This window comes from Agelaius tricolor, unplaced genomic scaffold, assembly GCF_023055355.1.
Source record: "Agelaius tricolor isolate 1412-34295 unplaced genomic scaffold, bAgeTri1.0.p SCAF_2, whole genome shotgun sequence".
Lineage (NCBI taxonomy): Eukaryota > Metazoa > Chordata > Aves > Passeriformes > Icteridae > Agelaius > Agelaius tricolor.
Window position 1 is genome coordinate 87,975,818 of NW_027269262.1, and position 18,192 is coordinate 87,994,009.

The 18,192-nt window shown below is 36.6% G+C and overlaps 1 protein-coding gene across 3 annotated transcripts in view; it reads right to left on the reverse strand.

Moving 5' to 3' along the window:
• Window positions 1-259: 259 nt before the first annotated feature.
• Window positions 260-18,192, reverse strand: part of LOC139587465 (dynein axonemal assembly factor 11-like) — a 51,283-nt gene continuing 33,350 nt past the window's right edge. For all 3 annotated transcript variants that reach the window (XM_071421826.1, XM_071421824.1, XM_071421823.1), the window contains 4 exons: window positions 17,569-17,638; window positions 16,646-16,741; window positions 10,362-10,447; window positions 260-548 (listed from right to left, as the gene is read on the reverse strand). In XM_071421826.1, coding sequence (XP_071277927.1) covers window positions 362-548; window positions 10,362-10,447; window positions 16,646-16,741; window positions 17,569-17,638 — 439 coding nt within the window. In that variant the 3' untranslated portion in view covers window positions 260-361. The remainder of the gene's footprint in view (window positions 549-10,361; window positions 10,448-16,645; window positions 16,742-17,568; window positions 17,639-18,192) is intronic.

Consider the following 18,192-nt stretch of genomic DNA (forward strand, 5'->3'; position numbering starts at 1 on the left):
TTTAATGAGAAAAATCATAACTCTTGTTACAAGTGCTTTCTTCCTTCCTTCCTTTTCTCTTTTTCTACAGTAATGTGTCATCTCTCAACCCAGACAGTAAATTGTTTGAAGAAATTACAATCTCTGATATAAGGCCCCTATTCTAATTTCAGAGTTACTAAGTAAACAATCTAGAAAAAAACCAATTTATATAGCAATATACTAACAGAAAATGCAGCAGAAAGCAGCAGCATAAAAAGTTACCTGATAGGAAATGTAATGATATTGCCAACTTCAGCTCTATTTTATTTTATTTACACAAAGGGTCATGAATTCAACACAAGCATTCACGCTACATATAGAGGGGATATTTCAGAATGTTTCAAATTAAAGGAGGAACATCTTCATTATTTTCAAAATCAACAGAGCTCTTCTTAACCTCAGTAACCTTCTGTGGTTGGAGCTTTATAGGCCCCTGTCCAGTTCGTTCCTTTTCTTGGATTATCTTTGTCACATCAGGGAATGAATATTTACTAGGATCCACTTCCAACTCCTCAACTTGTCCACTCCTGAGACAAGAGGGAAATAAATGGAAAAAAACATAATTTCAGTCTCAATATAAGAGAACTGTTTGAATTTATTATGTGATTCTATGGTTCTATTTTGGGTGCCTGCCTATAAACACATGGTATGAGGGTTGTTACTGAGTCCAATTAAACCAGGGTGAAGAGTTCTTGTAACTTGAGAATTGATTGCTAAATAAAAACCCTAAGTGCAAATACATGAAAGTAATGCAAAATCTCTAAGATTTTGTACAAAAGAATCCCTAGTCTCCAACTTCAAAAGTTAATTTTAGATAGCTGTAATTCCCTTTATATCAGAACATGGTGACTGCTGGTATCACAGTACAAATTGTTGGCTTTTGATGTAAGATTTTTTTTTAAATCCAATTGTTTTTTATTCTTTTTTTTTCTGTTCCATTTTACACAGTTCCTTCCCACTTACTGTCTATTAATTTCCAGGTGACAGGTCCATCTTTGGAAAACAGAAATACTTGCATTTCTAGAAAAAATACAATTGTAGGAACTTTTCTGCCTTGATCAGCTAATTTTTATGTTTTGGCAACATGAATGCTCATCATGTTTTTATTATGAAAAAAAACATTAAATTATAAGAAAAGTCAGATTTTTAACACAATTTTCATATTCTATTGCTAGTAAGGATACTCTTTAAGGTGACACTTAGAAATGTGTACTGGCCTCTCATTAAGGTAACCTATCGACATCACATGATGATCAAAGATTTGAAACATACTCTCTGTCTTGCAGCATTTAATCTCATTGTTTATTTCTAAGAGAGGAGCTCAATGATTAAATGGAAAAAAATCTAACCTGCTTTCACACAATTTATAACTGTTTACATGAAAAAATGGCAAAATGGAAATTTAATTGTACAATTACGTTTAATTTCTTCAAATTACAATATGATTTGTACATCTTCATACTCCATTTTATACTGAGTCACAGCTCCCAGCTCAGCATTAGAAAAGACAGTGCCTCACCCTTCAGAGATGTGAGAAAATTGTTTACCCAGGAGATCAGAAAGGCTCCTTAGAAATAGAACTAACAAGGGGGAGGCAAAGTCACTGCGTGACAGAATGCATTTTATGGATGACAACACAGAAAATGAAAATTCAAATATAAAGCACAGTAAAAGATTTTAAACTGAAAATACACCATCTTTAGTTGTTAAACCAGGGAGAGTTTTGCAGGGCAGCTTCCAGATTCTGCCAGTGCTTCTCCATCAAGGCTCTGGAGATGTGAGCAGGCATCCCAGCCCTCACTGGGGCAGGGTCCCTGTCCCACTGAAGCAGAGATGCAGAGGGGCTCACGGGAGGGCTCCTCCTCCTCCTCTGTGCCATGCTGAGGAAAGCAAGAGCTCCAGAAGAGGCAGTCACCAGCCTAACCACCTCTTTCAGCTCTGTGCCACTAGGTTTTTCTTGTACTAAAAGAATAATTTGATCATTTTTTTTTCTGAGCAGAAAACAGCCAGAGAAGCAAGCTGCTTTAATAACCTGCATAAATCTTTTCCAAATAGCGGCATAAGCAAAAATTACTCCAAGTAGAATTTTATGGGTAATGAAAACAAATACAAGAAAAGTTTTATTTCTTTACCCTAAAAATTCTTCAATTTAAAAAGCTAGATTTTTTTTTCTGATATTGCACTATACTATTAAATGAAAGAAAAAAGTGTTCATTTGTGGCAATGCTCTGAAAAATGTTCATCTCCCCAAAAGTAAAGGGCATTTTAGTTTCCTGTGTAATTTACAAAATGTGCTGTGACCTGGAATCACTTTATCATTAGCTGTTGGTGAGATCACAAAGAGAGCAGACCCTTAAACTAATCATTTACCACTAAGCTGAGGCACCTCAGAAAAAGCTAAAAGCATAAACATGGGAATAAATTAGGCTCAGCTTGTGCCTCCATCACATGCTAGAAAAGAATTTCCTTAATTTGAAGTATTTCAATTAGCAGTGGTATCTCACATTTGTTCAACAGCTCTAAAATTGTACAAATTGTGATTCATCAAAACACAATAATGGAGTTTGAATATTTTATTGCTTAGTAGCAGAATAAACTTCAGCATTCTAGAATTGAATTCACAGTGAGTGTCGTAAGTAACAATCCACATCAACAAGCTATGACAAGGTTATTGCATCAGCCATTCTCAAAATTGCAACAACACATGTAATCTCAAAATATGTTAGCAAGGGGCAACAGCTAAGACTGAGAATCAAGCACAGTGAATTTTTCCAGAAAGGAGGTGGTTTTCATGTACTTACATGAACATGATCAAACATTCTACACTTGTTTAGTAAAGCTCCCCAGTGCTATCCCAGCTACCACAATACAACAATTGGCTGACAGCAAGACTCTGCTAGGCTGAAACCAGTGTAGCTACAACACAGATCTACTGCTCTCATCATGCAATCCATGCAAAAGAGGCTGGGTATTGCTGAGGTCAAGGGTAACCACCTGAACATTTTTTGAAGAACAAGTTTTTCCATGTAATTAATAGAATAAAACCATCTTGTTGCTGAAGCTCTTCCATGAGCAATTGTAAAACAGCTGTTATGGAAACAAAAATATTCATTGAAGGACCAGCTAGAGAACATACTTGAAAATCTCAGTGTTTACAAACTATTTCAAGTTCAGGTCTAAAAATAGATGAAGTTCACAGTTTTTGGCACTGCTACCTGCTGCTGAGTGTTCTCTACCTAAAAAATTATGTTCAAACACTAGAGCATCACACAAAACCAAATTAAATCCTTATTTCCTCCTGACATTTTTTCCCTTTGAAAGGCTATTTCTACCTCCACACAGTTTGATTAGGCTTTTAAAGAATAAAATTAGGGACTCCACAAAAAAGAAAGTTTTGCTTAACTATAGCAGCCTGCTGAACAATCTGGTGTGTGACATACGGCATATCTGATAATTTGGTATTTCTTGATAATTTACACTTTTATTTACATAGTCTTTAATCCTCATACTTGATATTTAAATTACTTGACAGTTATATTTCCCTGTGTCAACTTCTGAATTTCAATAAAATTTAGATTGCTAGAGATTTCTCATATCTTTGATCCAGAATATATGGTTATTGACATGTGACTGAAAGTTTCCTTTCTGGTATCAGGACATAAAAATAAAGATATTTAGGAGTCACAACCAACTGCTTTGAAGAGGCACTTTTTCAAATCTTTTAACACTGTGAATGAAACAGGACAAAAAATCATTACCATCCTAGACAAAGTACTAATAAATCCTTTTCTTGAATAAGAAAATAGAGTGGTTCCAGTATACAGAATGACATCTTATTTGAGAGCTTAGAGAAAGACAATTCTTTATTTAGGTGTGTTAAAAACTGATGGTGAACATAGGACACTTGTCATACTCTGGTCTCAACTTTTCAAATTTAATCTAAGCAAATAATTATGTTTTTGTTAAGTACCTGGAAAATTAATTCCTCTTTCATTGTGTAAGAGACCTTTTAAATCTCTGTATATGTGCGTCATCTGGATTGAAGCTGTCACTGGAGCCTTCAGAATCAGTGGGAAAACATGAATACTGGTAGAATCAAATGCATCTCTCAGGAACAAAACAATAGTGAAGAATAACTAAAAATTCAGTGGTAAATGTTCTGATAAAGAAAAGGCTGATGATATCTAGGCCATTCTGTTCTAAAAGACAAATATATTTCATGAATAGGATTCATCAGACTGAGAATATGTATATTACTAACGTCCATGTTTCTAAAAGTTAGACAGAAAATCAAATCCACTGTGATATTTTCAACTTCACTGTTCCATCCCATTCCTTCTTTTGAATAATCACTTCAAGATATTAAATTTTAAACTGCTCTTGTCTGCAAGCAAGAAAAATGCTCCAATTCCTGCAATATGCAAATTGACTCTGAATTTCTATATGTGGCTATAATATCATCTTATTTTCTCTCCTTTCATTGTTAAATCTGTCAGACAAACTTGAAATCCTTAAACATTTGGGAAGCATACACTGAAAACACACTTTATTCTAACAACATTTTTTCAAAGTTATAGAATGTTAAAAAACAACTTTTAAGTCCATTCCTGCCCTCAGACTTTTGTCCTTGTCCCATCTGCACAACCAAAGATAACTTCAGACTGCAGTGATCAGGAACTAAGAGAAGTGTTTTCTTGAGAATGCTTTCTCCAGAAGGGCAGGTTTCTTAAGCCTTCTCACCTTTATTATAGTTTAAGATTATCAGATGCCAGTGTGTGCAAATTAGTTTTCAAATCACTTCTGAGGAACCCCACCTTATGTTCTCCTAATTAGTCAAATGATGGAGATGTACACCCTCTACTCTGATTAGCTCCAGGCCTCTATGAGAATGCAAATGACTCCAGTACTTCAATATTAATTTGAGTAAAAAACATTTTTAATATGTTGCTTAGTCATAGCTGACGACAGTTTCTGGTTAAGAAGCCAACTGAATTACAGTTCCTATGATTCCTCCTTTCCCATACAACATTACTTGCATTCTAAAAGTTCTCAATGTCTTCATGACAGATAGCAAATTTCATTAGCAGAAAATATGAATTATGCAAACTATTCTGCTCTCAAAATTTGTGATCTAATCCCAGATATTTATCAAAGGCATTACATCTCAATAGAACTGATAACTCACTTGTCATTTGTGATCTTTACCACATTTACTTATCTATCATTCAGGCCACTCTTCAGATGCACTTGTCTTTCTTCACATTGAAATGTTTGTGCTTGGTATAGACACTGAGAATTTGTGTTCTGAAAGATCACATAAATCCTCTTGAGGCTCTTTAAGATCAGTTTGTCTGCAACACCATTCAGTTTCTGACCTCATCTCACCTCCCTTCCCAATCCTGAGGAAATGACTCATTTTGTTCTACTGTATATCTCTTCCCAACACAGAGTTCTCTCCCTTCCAACCCATCACATCCCCCTGTGTAAGCTGTAGGAATTTAAGACTGGGAGAGATTTTCAGCCATTCATTCTGTGGAAAGGCAGTATTCTGACACTTCACAAGGACTGCTTCAAGAATTCAAATTAGAACTTCTCGCTCCCAAAGAAAGATTCTTACTCTTAGATCTACAATTTTTCCCACAAATTTTTCTTTGCTTCTTCTCCACCAAAATGAACCAAGCTAAATCAGGGTCCTTCAGTAAAACAGAGCTTTGCAGTATGTTTCATATTCAGCAACACCTGCATCTCAAGTGAGATGGCTGTAGAGAATTTTTTAAATAATCAGTATTTTATTCTTTATTTGTTAACAAGCAAAGAAAATATAAGAAATTTGTTAAAAACTAAAGACTTCTCCCAGAAAAGTAATGTTTGTTTATCACTGAAACTGCAAACCTTAAACAAAGTTCTGTTAATGAGTCTTATCATTACATGTTTTCTAGCATGTCTTATCATGCTAGAAAAAGACTGGAATTAAAATCCAATACAGTAATTAAAAACATTCAAGTTTTCTCAGTCTCAATTTCAATGTAAATTACAGGTAATTTTATATTTTTTATGTCTCTGACAATTAGTGAAATCTGGTTGAAACTGGATAACCTGTTCAAAGGCATTTATGGGCTCATCAGCTGAAAGAGGTGGACAATCCAGCAGTGTATTTTTCTTTTTTTTCTCCTTAAGAATCCAGATGAAAAACAACCCAACCCAAACCAAAAAAAAACAAAACAAAAACAAAACAAAAACTTGCCAAAAGCCAAACATTATTCACTGCCACTAAGAACTAATTCCAGTAGAATGCAAGTCAGATTTCCGACCTAACATATTACATGGTATTCTCTAGAGCATGTGCTGGCTTGCACCCGGTGCACTCCTGCATAGCTAAGAAGGGAAAAGACACTTAGGGCAGTCAGATTTGCAGTGCCTGAACCACTAAGATAGGAATCACCTCTATCTTACATTCCTTATTTCAGTATAAAAGGTGTGTATAGATTAGAACTTGCTGATTAGTTTTTAATTCTGCAGAAGTTGCCACTCCATTCTTTTGCCTCTCCAAATTAAACCATTCTCTGGCTACATTTCTCAGTCTCTGTATATAAAGATCTACAGTAATAAAACACAAAAGTAAAAGAAGAAAACTCAAAAAATGAAAGAAAAAGGTTGTATTCCTATGAATATTTCATTACTGGAGGAACTCAAATGTGTGTATATTTACATTTAGAGACATTTTGTGGTTTATTTTTTTCTTCTCCAACACGCTAAAGGAAGAACAGTCTAAAGCTGAAGGTATGAGACAAGGATTGGTGCCTTTATGTAACTGCTACTCTTAAGATTTCCAGTACAATTTCAGAAAAGTCAGTTTCTACCTACCTCTGAATTTCCTCTATGCAGCTATGGAGAACTCAGCTTTGGCATCTTACAGCTGAACTGTGAGGCCAGTTCCAGTAAGGAATGGCACACCCAGCTACTGCATTAATAGAGGCTTTGTAAATATAATGGATGAGTCTATTATTTTTATATTAGTCTGAATATTATAGATCAGTATAATTCCCTTCCACAGAAACTTGCCTCTTTGAAGGCTCCACATACAATTTTGTATACAGTCACAGAAGAAATTTCTCATACATGGCAGAAGTAATGACAGTATCATCATGTAATCTAGCTAACAAGAGTTAAAGAGATTTAAAGCTCTGCATTACAGTTTGGCAGATTATATGTCTGACAGCATTTAGCTAAGACATCTGTAGCTGTCAAGTATAATCACTGTAATGAATGTTCTTCTGTAATCTAAGAGACAACAATTCAGCAAAATTTTAACATCTGGCTAGTCAGCGACTTTTCAGCTAAACAGGTCAAAACATACTATTTTTAGAAAGAACTGTAATTCAAAGACTCTTTTCCTACTTCTACTTTTGTGGTATATATTCCTGTAATATTTTAGCCCTCAAAATCTGCAGAAAGCATAATATTAAAACTGCACAGAAATCAAACACAAATTTTTGGAGTTTCACTATGCCACAGAATATCTTTAGTTCATCAGCTGGCAGGAAAGGGCACCAATCCACATTATTGCCTCCATGCTCCCATTATTATTTTAAAGTTTACTATGCAGCCAAAACTAAAGGCAGAGGGTTCTAATGAAATACATTTTCCTAATCCACAAGTTGTTTCTTTAACTTATTTTCTTGTAATGCATTTAAAGATTTAGCTGCATTTCTGTGGAAAAGCACCATTCTTTTTGCAAAGAAAAGTCATAGAATAGACTCACAGAATGATTTGGTTTCGAAGGGAAATTCACAGGTCATCCAATCCAACCCCTCTGCAATGAGCAAGGCACATCCTCAAGTAAATCAGGTAGCTCAGAGTCCCATTCAACCTGGCCCTGAATGTTTACAGGGGTGGGGCATCCATCACCTCTCTTGGCAGCTGGTGCCAGTGTTTCACCACCCTCATAAGACAACAATTCTTTCTTATATATTTCCCCTCTCTTCCTTTAAAACAATTATGCCTTGAAATCTGTCCCCATCTTCTTTACAAGATTCTTTTTATTGTGAAAGGCTGCTAGAATATCTCACTGAAGCCTTATCTTCCAGACTGAAGAACACAGACTCTCTCAGCCTTTCCTCATATGAGAGGTGCTCCAGCCCTCTGATAATTTTTGTGGCCTTCCTCTGGACTGGCTCCAGCAGATCCATGTCTTTCCTGTACTAAGGATCCCAGAGCTGGATGCAGAACTCCAGATGGGGTCTTGGTAGAGCAGAGCAGAGAGGGAGAATCCCCTGGAACAGGTGGTTGTCCATGCTGCTTTTGATGCCACCCAGGACATGGCTGGCTTTTTGGCCTGCAAGTGCACACTGCCTGCTCATGTCCAGTTTTTCATTCACCAGTATCCTCAAGTTCATTTCAGGGCTGCTCTCAATCCCTTCTGTTCTCAGCCTTTATTTATACCAGGGGCTGTCCTGGCCCATGCACATCACCTTGCATTTCTAGTGAATTGGGACATATTGCAAAAGTAGTTGATGTTTTTATACTCCATTAACCAGAGCAGAGCTGATTAAATATATTTGACCTTGTTAAATCCCATGACATTCATGTGAACCCACTCCTCAAGCTTGTCCACATCCCTTTGGATGGCATCCCACTTTCTGGCATGTGAACTGCACCACCCAGATTGGAGTCACCCACAAACTTGCTGAGAGTGTGCTTGACATGGAAATGTACTGATCCCAGTATGGGCCCCTGAGGGACACCACTTGTCAGTGATCTCCATCCAGAGATTGAGTCATTGCCTACTCCCCTCTGGACACCACCATCCTACCAATAACTGATGGAATTGGTCCATCCATCACATCCACATCTTACCAAGTTAGAGAGAAGGATGTTGGGGGGGACCATGACCAAGGCCTTACAGAAGTAGCTGTTCTCTTGTTCACTGATACAGCCATTGGATCACGGAAGGCCACTACGTTGGCCTTGCCCTTGGTGGAGCTGTGCTGGCTGTCCTGAACCACCCCTCTGTGCTCTGTGTGCCTCAACATAGCTTCCAGGAGGATCTGTTCCATGATTCCCAGGCAGAGTAGAAACCCTAATGGTGAGGATGATATTCTGTCAGCTTATAAGTTCCTAGCATCCTTTTTCTACTCTTTTTAAAAATGGGTGCAATATTTCCATTTTTCCAGTACCAGGGACTTCACCTGATTTCCATGACTTTGCAAGTATAATGGAGAGTAAGTATCCTCCACTTGACCTAGGCTTCTAAAAATATTTGAAATACTCTGTAATCAGAGTAATGCACTGTTGTAATGACTGCTGCTTAAGGAAAGGGTACAGTCCTTGGGGTTCACTAGTAACCTCAACAAATTCTTGCAGGTGCCCTCTCATCTTCTCATAAGGCAGATCATCAAGAAAAGAAGTTAATGACTGATTTTTCTTAGAATTTTAGAAATATGAAATTAACAGTAGAATTAATTATAACTGACTGTTGTAGAACCATTTTGCCAGTGTCCTAAATACTGAGACCAAGAACAGCCACGATCCAAAATGCCATTTTTTACTAACTGCTTAGCCTTTCTAACAAGATTCAACACAATGAAATCAAACAAGGAAACAAGTGCAACACTTCAAATATAAATGGATAAACAGCTTAAGGGACTTTGCTGTTACAATATCTTATTCTGGTATGAATACCATTGGCTATAGCAGAAGGAAAAGGAAAGATTAAAACATATATCATGGTATTTGTACTAAGGCCAAGTGTTTTTTAAACCCCACTGTCTATCTACAGCAGCACTTGCTAAGGGTAAAAACAGAAAATAGTGCATCACTGATATTCACTTGCTTTGGGCAGTCATTAATTACAAGATTTCAAGAGCTGAAATTGACATCACATTTAATAGGATGGATCTGTGTTACAAAACCTTGCAGAATTGGTTTTTGAACCGATTTACTAGAGCAGTAGATCAACCTGTATAACAGTAAGAAAATACATTCATGAGAGAGATTCAAAATAATTGCTTTCTATAAGGTTTCCAGAGTTGGGTTCCATAGCAAGGAGCTCTGCAAAGGTGATTTTGTTTTAGTATATACCAGTTAAAAACCTGAATGAGGTGATGGAAAAAAAACTGATAGGCAAAAATAAGTGGATTTTTGGTTCTGCTATTGAAGGAGATCATAAGAAAGAGCACCAGACAGGTTATTAATCTAAAGATTAATTTTAGACATACTTTTACTCAACACTGATCAGTATTTTCATATTTTCAACAATAACATAAAAGAAGTACATAGTCTGGCATGTGAATAACACACTGATAAAAATAAAACTGATGCAGAGGATAAAAAGGAATTACCTTCTTGTGGTTTTTTGCTGTGTATTGCAGTCAGAATGTTTAATTGAAGCTGAAACTTTTTGCTTAGCCAGGATTATTTCTTTAGCCTAAAATAAAAATAGACAAAACATAATTCTCATAAAAGTTGACACTTTTGCTTGCAAGCATTTAAATAATCTTTCAAAATAGAAAATTGTGAGTGTCTGCATAAATTTTCTCTTGTGACATTTACTCTTTCTGTTAAATTTTAACACTCTTCACTCAGCATGAAACACAGACATAAGGCAAGTTAAAGAAAATTATCTGAATGGAAATATAGTCAAACATTTATAAAACTATACATAAAAGAGTCTTTAAATACATACATCTACTTGTGTTTAAATACATACCATCTCGGTCAGCACCATGTTAATAATGCACATTACTGATTGCACTTTGGTTCTGGTGTCCAAGTACTTGTTCTGACATTTTTATTAAAAAATCAGCTGCAGTCTGGACTTCTCCTCACTCAAATGACAAGTGACCACAAACTCCCTCAGTTCCTTTGGCTAAAACAGAAACTTAGGTTCAAAGTCCAGAGGAATTCCCCTTCTCAAAGAAAATACATCCACCATGATTTTTTGGAAGATGTGTTATTGACAGAAGGTATCTCATTGCAAAAGGATCTCTTTCCCTTCATAACAACAGCATGGGAGAGGGATCCCTTAAGCATCTGAAAGGAGGAAGAACAGGAACATGTTCTTCAAAAACTCAAATAGTTCATGTTATTGAGTGTTTCATAGTCCAATTGATTTGAGAGCAATCTGTTCCAGAAGCCCAGTGAATTTAGTCTCCACTCTGAACCCCAAATTGTATAAAGAAAGAGTCTGTAGCTTCAGTCATCTGGTTCTGGAAATCAGTGAAATACAGAAATTCTTTCCAGATTATGGAAATATTCCAGAATATTCCAAAATATTTCCAGATTCTGGAAATCTGGAAATACAGAACCCTCTGGTTCTGTATATGCTCTGATGAAGGAAATAAAGCCTTGATTCTTCCTACATTCCCTCTTTTCAAGTGTTCTTGTTTTTTAACAGAAATTCATTCTGCTGATCCCCTTGAGACTTCTGCTTCTTACTTTGTCCTCAGAGCACACCATCAAGGATGGTGGAGAAACATGCTGATTCTGCACTCCTAAGAAAATACATCCTTGACAAGAACTGACCTTGGAACTTAGGGAAGGGTTAGGATTTGCCTACTTTGGGCTCAGCTCAGTGGTAAGATAACAGTGTGAAATTTGAAGCCTGTGGTATATAAGAAAATGGACTAAATTAATTTAATGAAGCTTTCTGAAAGTTATTCTATTATACTAATATTTATGATTCTAATACTATGATTTCTAATATTTACATTTTTGTGTACAGTTTTGGGCACCACAATACAAAAAAGACATGAAGCTATGAGAGACCATCCAAAGGAGGCCACGAGGATGGTGAAGGCTCTGGAGGAGAAGCCGCATGTGGAGTGGCTGAAGTCACTTGGTCTCTTCAGTCTGGAGGAGATGGAGGGGAAGCTTCATTGAGGTCTTCACTATTCTCAAGAGAGGAAGAGGACAGGCAGGCACTGATCTCTTCTCTCAGGTGACCAGTGACAGGACCCAAGGGAATGCCTGGAATTGTGTCAAGGAAGGTTTAGGATAGTTATTAGGAAAAGGTTCTTCACCCAGAGGGTGTGGTGTTTGGACAGTGGAGCAGGCTCCCCAGGGAAGTGGTCACAGAAACCTGAAAGAGTTCAAGAAGCACTTTGACAATGCTCTCAGGCACATTATGTGACTCTTGGGGTGTCCTGTGCAGGGCCAAGAGTTGGATTTGATGATCCTGATGGGTTCCATCCAACCCAGCATATCCTATGATTCTATGATTAATTAGAAAACAGAAAATGCATCCCTTTTAAGATCATTATCAAAGGATTCTAAATAGAGATGTTTTTCAAAAAATCTGGAGTATATTTGAGAAAACAGAAGGAATATGCAAAAGCCATATTTTTATTCATATTTTCAGTCCATCTTTTTTTTCCTACAATGGCTTTCTTACTCTACAATGGGAATTTCTCTGAGTAAACCTATTTTCCCTGAAACACATTTATGCTGAAGGATTATTAGATTTCTAGGGTTCCAGAGCTGTGTCTCCACATGCCTTTGATGGTAATGAAATATTACCACATTTACCATACCTAGATAAGTAAGAATTATATAAAGTAATTCTATCAAATAAAACTGACATGCAAAATACACACTACTCCTATTTTTAGATTAATTAAGTAATCTAACTCTCATTGATCTTTAAATTTCTAATCTCTTTTGAAATCCCAGGCAATAAAAAGCTGTCAGCATTCATTTGTGGCTGGTAATATAATAAAGAATTAATCAAAAGTCCAAATTTTACTCTCTGACTCACTAAACTAAGAAAAAGAAAGTTTTAAAACATGACAGAGAATGTCTAACCCTAAATAAAACCTGCTTGTTAATAACACTGGGGTTTGATGCTTTTATGGAGGCAGTAATTAAAATGCTGGTGTAATCTACTGATGACATTTTATGAAATCATTTATTTAATATGCCAATTTTAGTCAAATTCTATTAAAGAATCTCCCAGTTTTTCATTTGTCTGCATCATCTGCAAAGATGATGCTGCCAGAGCATAGAGGTTCAAAATCAGAGAAGCTTCATGTCACAAATATTTTTCCCAGAACACAAGGCATGTACAATGTAGTCACTGTCCACACCTTACTCATGTAAAATCTCCATACACAGGATTATTGCAGTATAAACACTACACTTTAAAAGTGTCACTATATTATTTCACTGAACATTGTGTCCTTCAGTTTCTTTTGAACACCTTCTAAAAAATGTTGGTAAATGCTGCCTTAGAAAGGCACCCATTCTGATTTGTTGTGTAGCAAGTAATATGGTTAAAAATATGTTCCCAGAAATGAATGTGAAAATTATTCCTTTCTTTTACTTCATGTGGAATTTACTATTTCCAGCATCTGTGATGTGACAAGCTCATCAGAGAGGCAAGGAAAGAGGTTTTGGTTTTGTTTTTAAAGACTAGGGAACTGTAAACTGGCTGGAAGATGAATGGTGAAAGGTTTATTAACCTGATCAGAATCTCAGTAAAACAAGTGAAAACTACTTAGAATTCAGATAGATTTCTATTGTGTTACTGAGAAGAGAGAGATATTTTTAGGATACTATTGCATGAAGCCTATTATAGAAGACTATTTTTAGATTAGTGGACAACATTTCAGTTATGTAAGGAACGTGCTAGGCTGTTTATCTAGCTGCAAAAAAAATATTATTTTGATAACTGTTTTTCAGAAACAAAAAGGATAAAATACAGTGTAATATAGTCATTAAGCTTGTCTTGTCACTGATACAGCCTGAAAGAAATTGAATGTATTCTGGTCTTCCTATTTAACTTACTAAGAGGAATTCCCATTAAGTTGCTGATCTTAAACCAGTATTCTCAAGCATTGATAAAATCAGCCACAATATTCTGCAAGAAAAATATCTATTGGCCTTCCTGTTGTCAATCATTATTCATTTACCTTTCTTCCTAGATTACATCCCATTAATCATGATAAAATTTGTATGGTTTGATATCATCTGAAGAGGATCTGTGCCCCAAAAATTTCAAATGAGCACTCTATTTCAGTCCTAGGGGAAGAGAACAGGTTCTGTGACTGTAAAAAGAACAGTGAACAATAGATTAGTACCCTCTACATGCAATTGCAGTGAAGTAACACAGATCCATCTTTGGTCAGCAAATCCATGAAGTTCACAGGATCACAGAATGCTGGAGGTCATCTAATCCAAGCCCCCTGCTCAAGCCACTTGAGCCAGTTGCCCAGGACCACGTCCAGATGGCTTTAGAACATCTCTGGGGATGGAGGATTCACAACTTCCCTGGGTGACCTGTGCAGCCACCTGGTCACCCTCACAGTCAGAGTCTCCTGGTCTTCAGAGGTGACTCCTGCACTTCAGTCTGTGCCCACTGTCTCTGGTGCTGTCACTGGGCACCACTGAAAAGAGCCTGGCTCTGACTCTTTGCACCTTCCCTTTGGGTATTTCTGTGTATTGTTAAGATCCCCTTGAGCCTTCTCTCCTCCAGGCTGGACAGTCACAGCTCTCTCAGCCTTTCCTCACAGGAGAGGTGCTCCAGTTCCTTGATCATCTTTGTGGCCCTTTGCTGGATTCTCTCCAGCAGATCCATGTCTCTTGCACTGGGGAGCCCAGCACTCCATGTGTCTCTCATCAATGCTGAACAAGGGGAAGGATGGCCCCTCTCCACCAATGCTCCTAAGCTGCTCAGGACACAGCTGGTGTTCTTTGACAGAAGAGGGTGTTGCTGGCTCATGTTTAACTACATGGCAACCAAGACTCCCAGGTGCTTTTCTGCAAAGCTGCTTCCCAGAATCCACTGACAAGGACACCATGCAGCATTCCATTCATGCATCCCCTGCTGTGTCCAAGCTACTCAAGCAGTTTTAACCAAACCAAGTCCAAGCTGAGAACATCTACCCAGTTATTCTATACTGCTTCTCTCTCCTCATGTTTTACAAATATCTGAGAATCATGTATCCTGAGATGAAGTATGTTCCAGAGCCTCAGGCTAGGCAAAATACGTAGGTGTAGCTAAAATATCAAGGTAGGTTAAATATAAAGTTAATAATGGAATAAAGGCAGTTCTCAATCACAGTATGAAGAAAGAATATTCATTTTGCTGATTTAGGTATGATTTTATGGGTAGGCAGCAGAGTTAATATATATCCAGAAACACTTGGAAATATTTACATTTTCTAAGGCATTGCTCATCCACAAAGGGACTAGCAAGATGTATGAGTAATAAAAGCAGAGTATGGGACAGAAAACTGCAAGGACAAGTAACTATTAAATAAAAATAAATCATATACATTCAAAAATTAGATTAGTCAAAATGAATATCAAGGCTTCATTTTCAAACAAATTTATGGAAACATAAATTCTCATTTGAGTGAATTTTGAACATTCAGAAAACATCTACCTTAACCAAGTAAGTACAATTTTCAGTATTTTTACAGTTTTTGGCAAAAATGCATGTTTGATTCTAGAGGGATAGTTTGTGATTTGATGAGGGGCTGTCCTCATAGGGATAGACAGATGGTATGGGACAGGAGTGCAGAAGGGAACATAGAAGGTAATAACCACAAAAGTTAGAGCTAGCCAACAGTTAGAGCTACTACATGCATAGTCTTAGAATTAAATCAGAGCACAAAGAGAAAATAATGACCCCATATAGCAGGTGAAGCTATTTCAGCTAAATAGCCTCTTCCTTCAGAAGGAGGAAATTGCTGCATTTGATATACTCTGGTGGACCCCTGCCCTTACACACCAGAGAAATTTCCTAAAGGCCAGAATGGTAAGGCTAGCGCACCAAGAGATTGTTTTTTTACTATAACTATCCTAGGGAAGGATTACCAAAAGCCAGAAGTATAAGATGTCCTACAGGGGCCTTAAAAGCAACCCAAGCCTCCCAAGGCAACAGCAGAAGAAGCTGCAATTAATTATTTTCTCCCTCAGCATCCAGAACCCCACCATACAATCCATTCTCATCTCTGGAACTCCACCTCCCTAGAACTTCCAGCTCCCTGTCTGCTCCAAGCAATTTCAGTGGAAACACCATGTTGCCACAACTTTCTTGCTCTATGCTCACAGGAGTTTGTACAGCTGGTCAGGGGATCCTTTCCAGCCAGGCAGAGCATGAAGGGAAAATGAATTAAGCAACTCTTTTTCCAAACACATGAGAAATGAGAGCAGTGCATCATCCCTTTATTTGAACAAATATGTAACCTTCATACATATGTGTGTGACACAAATTTTGATAAACTGATTTGTTCTTATTATTTCACAAGTGGAAAAAGGAAGTAGGTATGTGTTTATTTTCCTTATTTAAAAAACTATCTTATTAGACATTTGCATAATACTGCATGTTTTGCATAGTCTCTTTTAGCACATAAAAAGCTGATCTTGTTTAAAGTAAAGGAAATACGAATTTCTATTAATACTGATTTTCATTATGCTCCTTTAGAGGGATTTTAAATACTAAGGCTTGGCTCTGCAATTAAATTGCCTTTATGCAAAGTTCCTTTTTTTGGGAAATATGCCCTGATGGGAAAGGCAAGACAGCATATCTTTAGCAAGCCAGATGTTACCTGTAACTCAGAGACATTCCCAAAGTACTCACAACATTTAAGGACCTTTGTGTGATGTCTCCTGTTTTACATACCTTTGGCATGGTGACAACTAAATGGCCAGTTGTTTGTGATCTTTTAGCAGAGCTGCTGTCTGGCTTCACCTCCTCAGGGAGCACAAGCTGAAAAGGCTACCAAACAAAATGGAATTGAAGTATATCATGCTAAAATATTTTTTTCTTTCTTTTACATGGACAAAACAAATACAAAGCCACCACTATCACATCCTTTGATTTTAAGAACACTGCAGGTCTAAATGCTTTCACTTTATGTATGGTATTACTAAACCTAATAAATTATGCTAAATAGCTTTTGCTTACAAGGAGAGTCAGATGTATGTTCCTGAATTGCTGCCATTTCTGAAGTGGCATTTCTAAAGAAGGTTATAAATGATGCTTGACTTATATTAGCAATTAAATGAGAAAGATTATCCAGTCTATTTCAACATAAATCAATTCTCAAGTTTTGTTTATGCAGTTGGCTCAGTTAAAAATAGGGATTCTGGTTTACTGTGGAAGTACTTGGAATTTTTTTTCTAAAATGATGATAAAATTAAAACCACCAAGAAGAGAGAAAACTGGAATGACATTTTAAATGCCCTTCCAAAAGAATATACATCCATTGGTTTCTGTCAGCTATAAATTCCATATTGTGAAATTGCTAAATTCTAGCCTAGGGCAACCAGGAAGCTCTCTTCTAAAGTGAATTATGGGACACTGTGTGGGGAGAATAAGAGAGGAGAGAAAGAAAGTGAAATTTTATTTCAGGCTTTGTACATCATCTGGTTAGGACTTCCACAGTTTATGTGTGGTTCAAAATAATGCTGGTATTGAAAGAACATTCTCTCTGCATAGATGCAAATGATTGGTAACTTAGAGAAGTCAGGTCCAGAGTCCACTGAATAACTATGGCAAACATTACCTCTTGATTTGAAATGAATGTATAAGAAATCACAAACCTTTCCCTTCACCAGTACTCGTATGTAAGTTGGCTGCACATCAACATCAAGTAAAGAAGTGTCCAAATATCTTCAGAATGAAATATAAATAAATGAATCAATCTATAATAGACCATATAGCTCTTTCAAAATTTCACAGTTTCTAAAGCACAAGCTTAAATTTCAGTTATTAAATTTTCCAAAATACTATTAGGATTTAAAGTTTTGGGGAAAAACAACCCGTGATCTTCTTGTGAATGTCACTTATAATAATGTCTAAATTCTATCAAGTCCATGACATTTGCTATTGTATAACTGCAAGAATTCAAAATCCTTTATTAAAACAAAAAGGTCTTTCATCTGTTAGTTCAGTTCTTTACATTAATATGAAAATTAGTCTACATACTATTTGAAATTGTGAAAATAATTTGCTACTTTTCCTTCTGAAGGTTTTACTACTAAAATTATAACAGACTCCCCAAAAAATTCCCCTTTTTTGTACAGAATTTCCTGGAAAACAATGAACAGATATACTTTCTACTCCCAGAAAACAGTAATTTTAAATCTTTCAAACAAAATTTGTGGCCTGTAAAAGCTCCATTTTTACATCTGCCCTTCCCTATGTGATACCTGATGTGACTCATG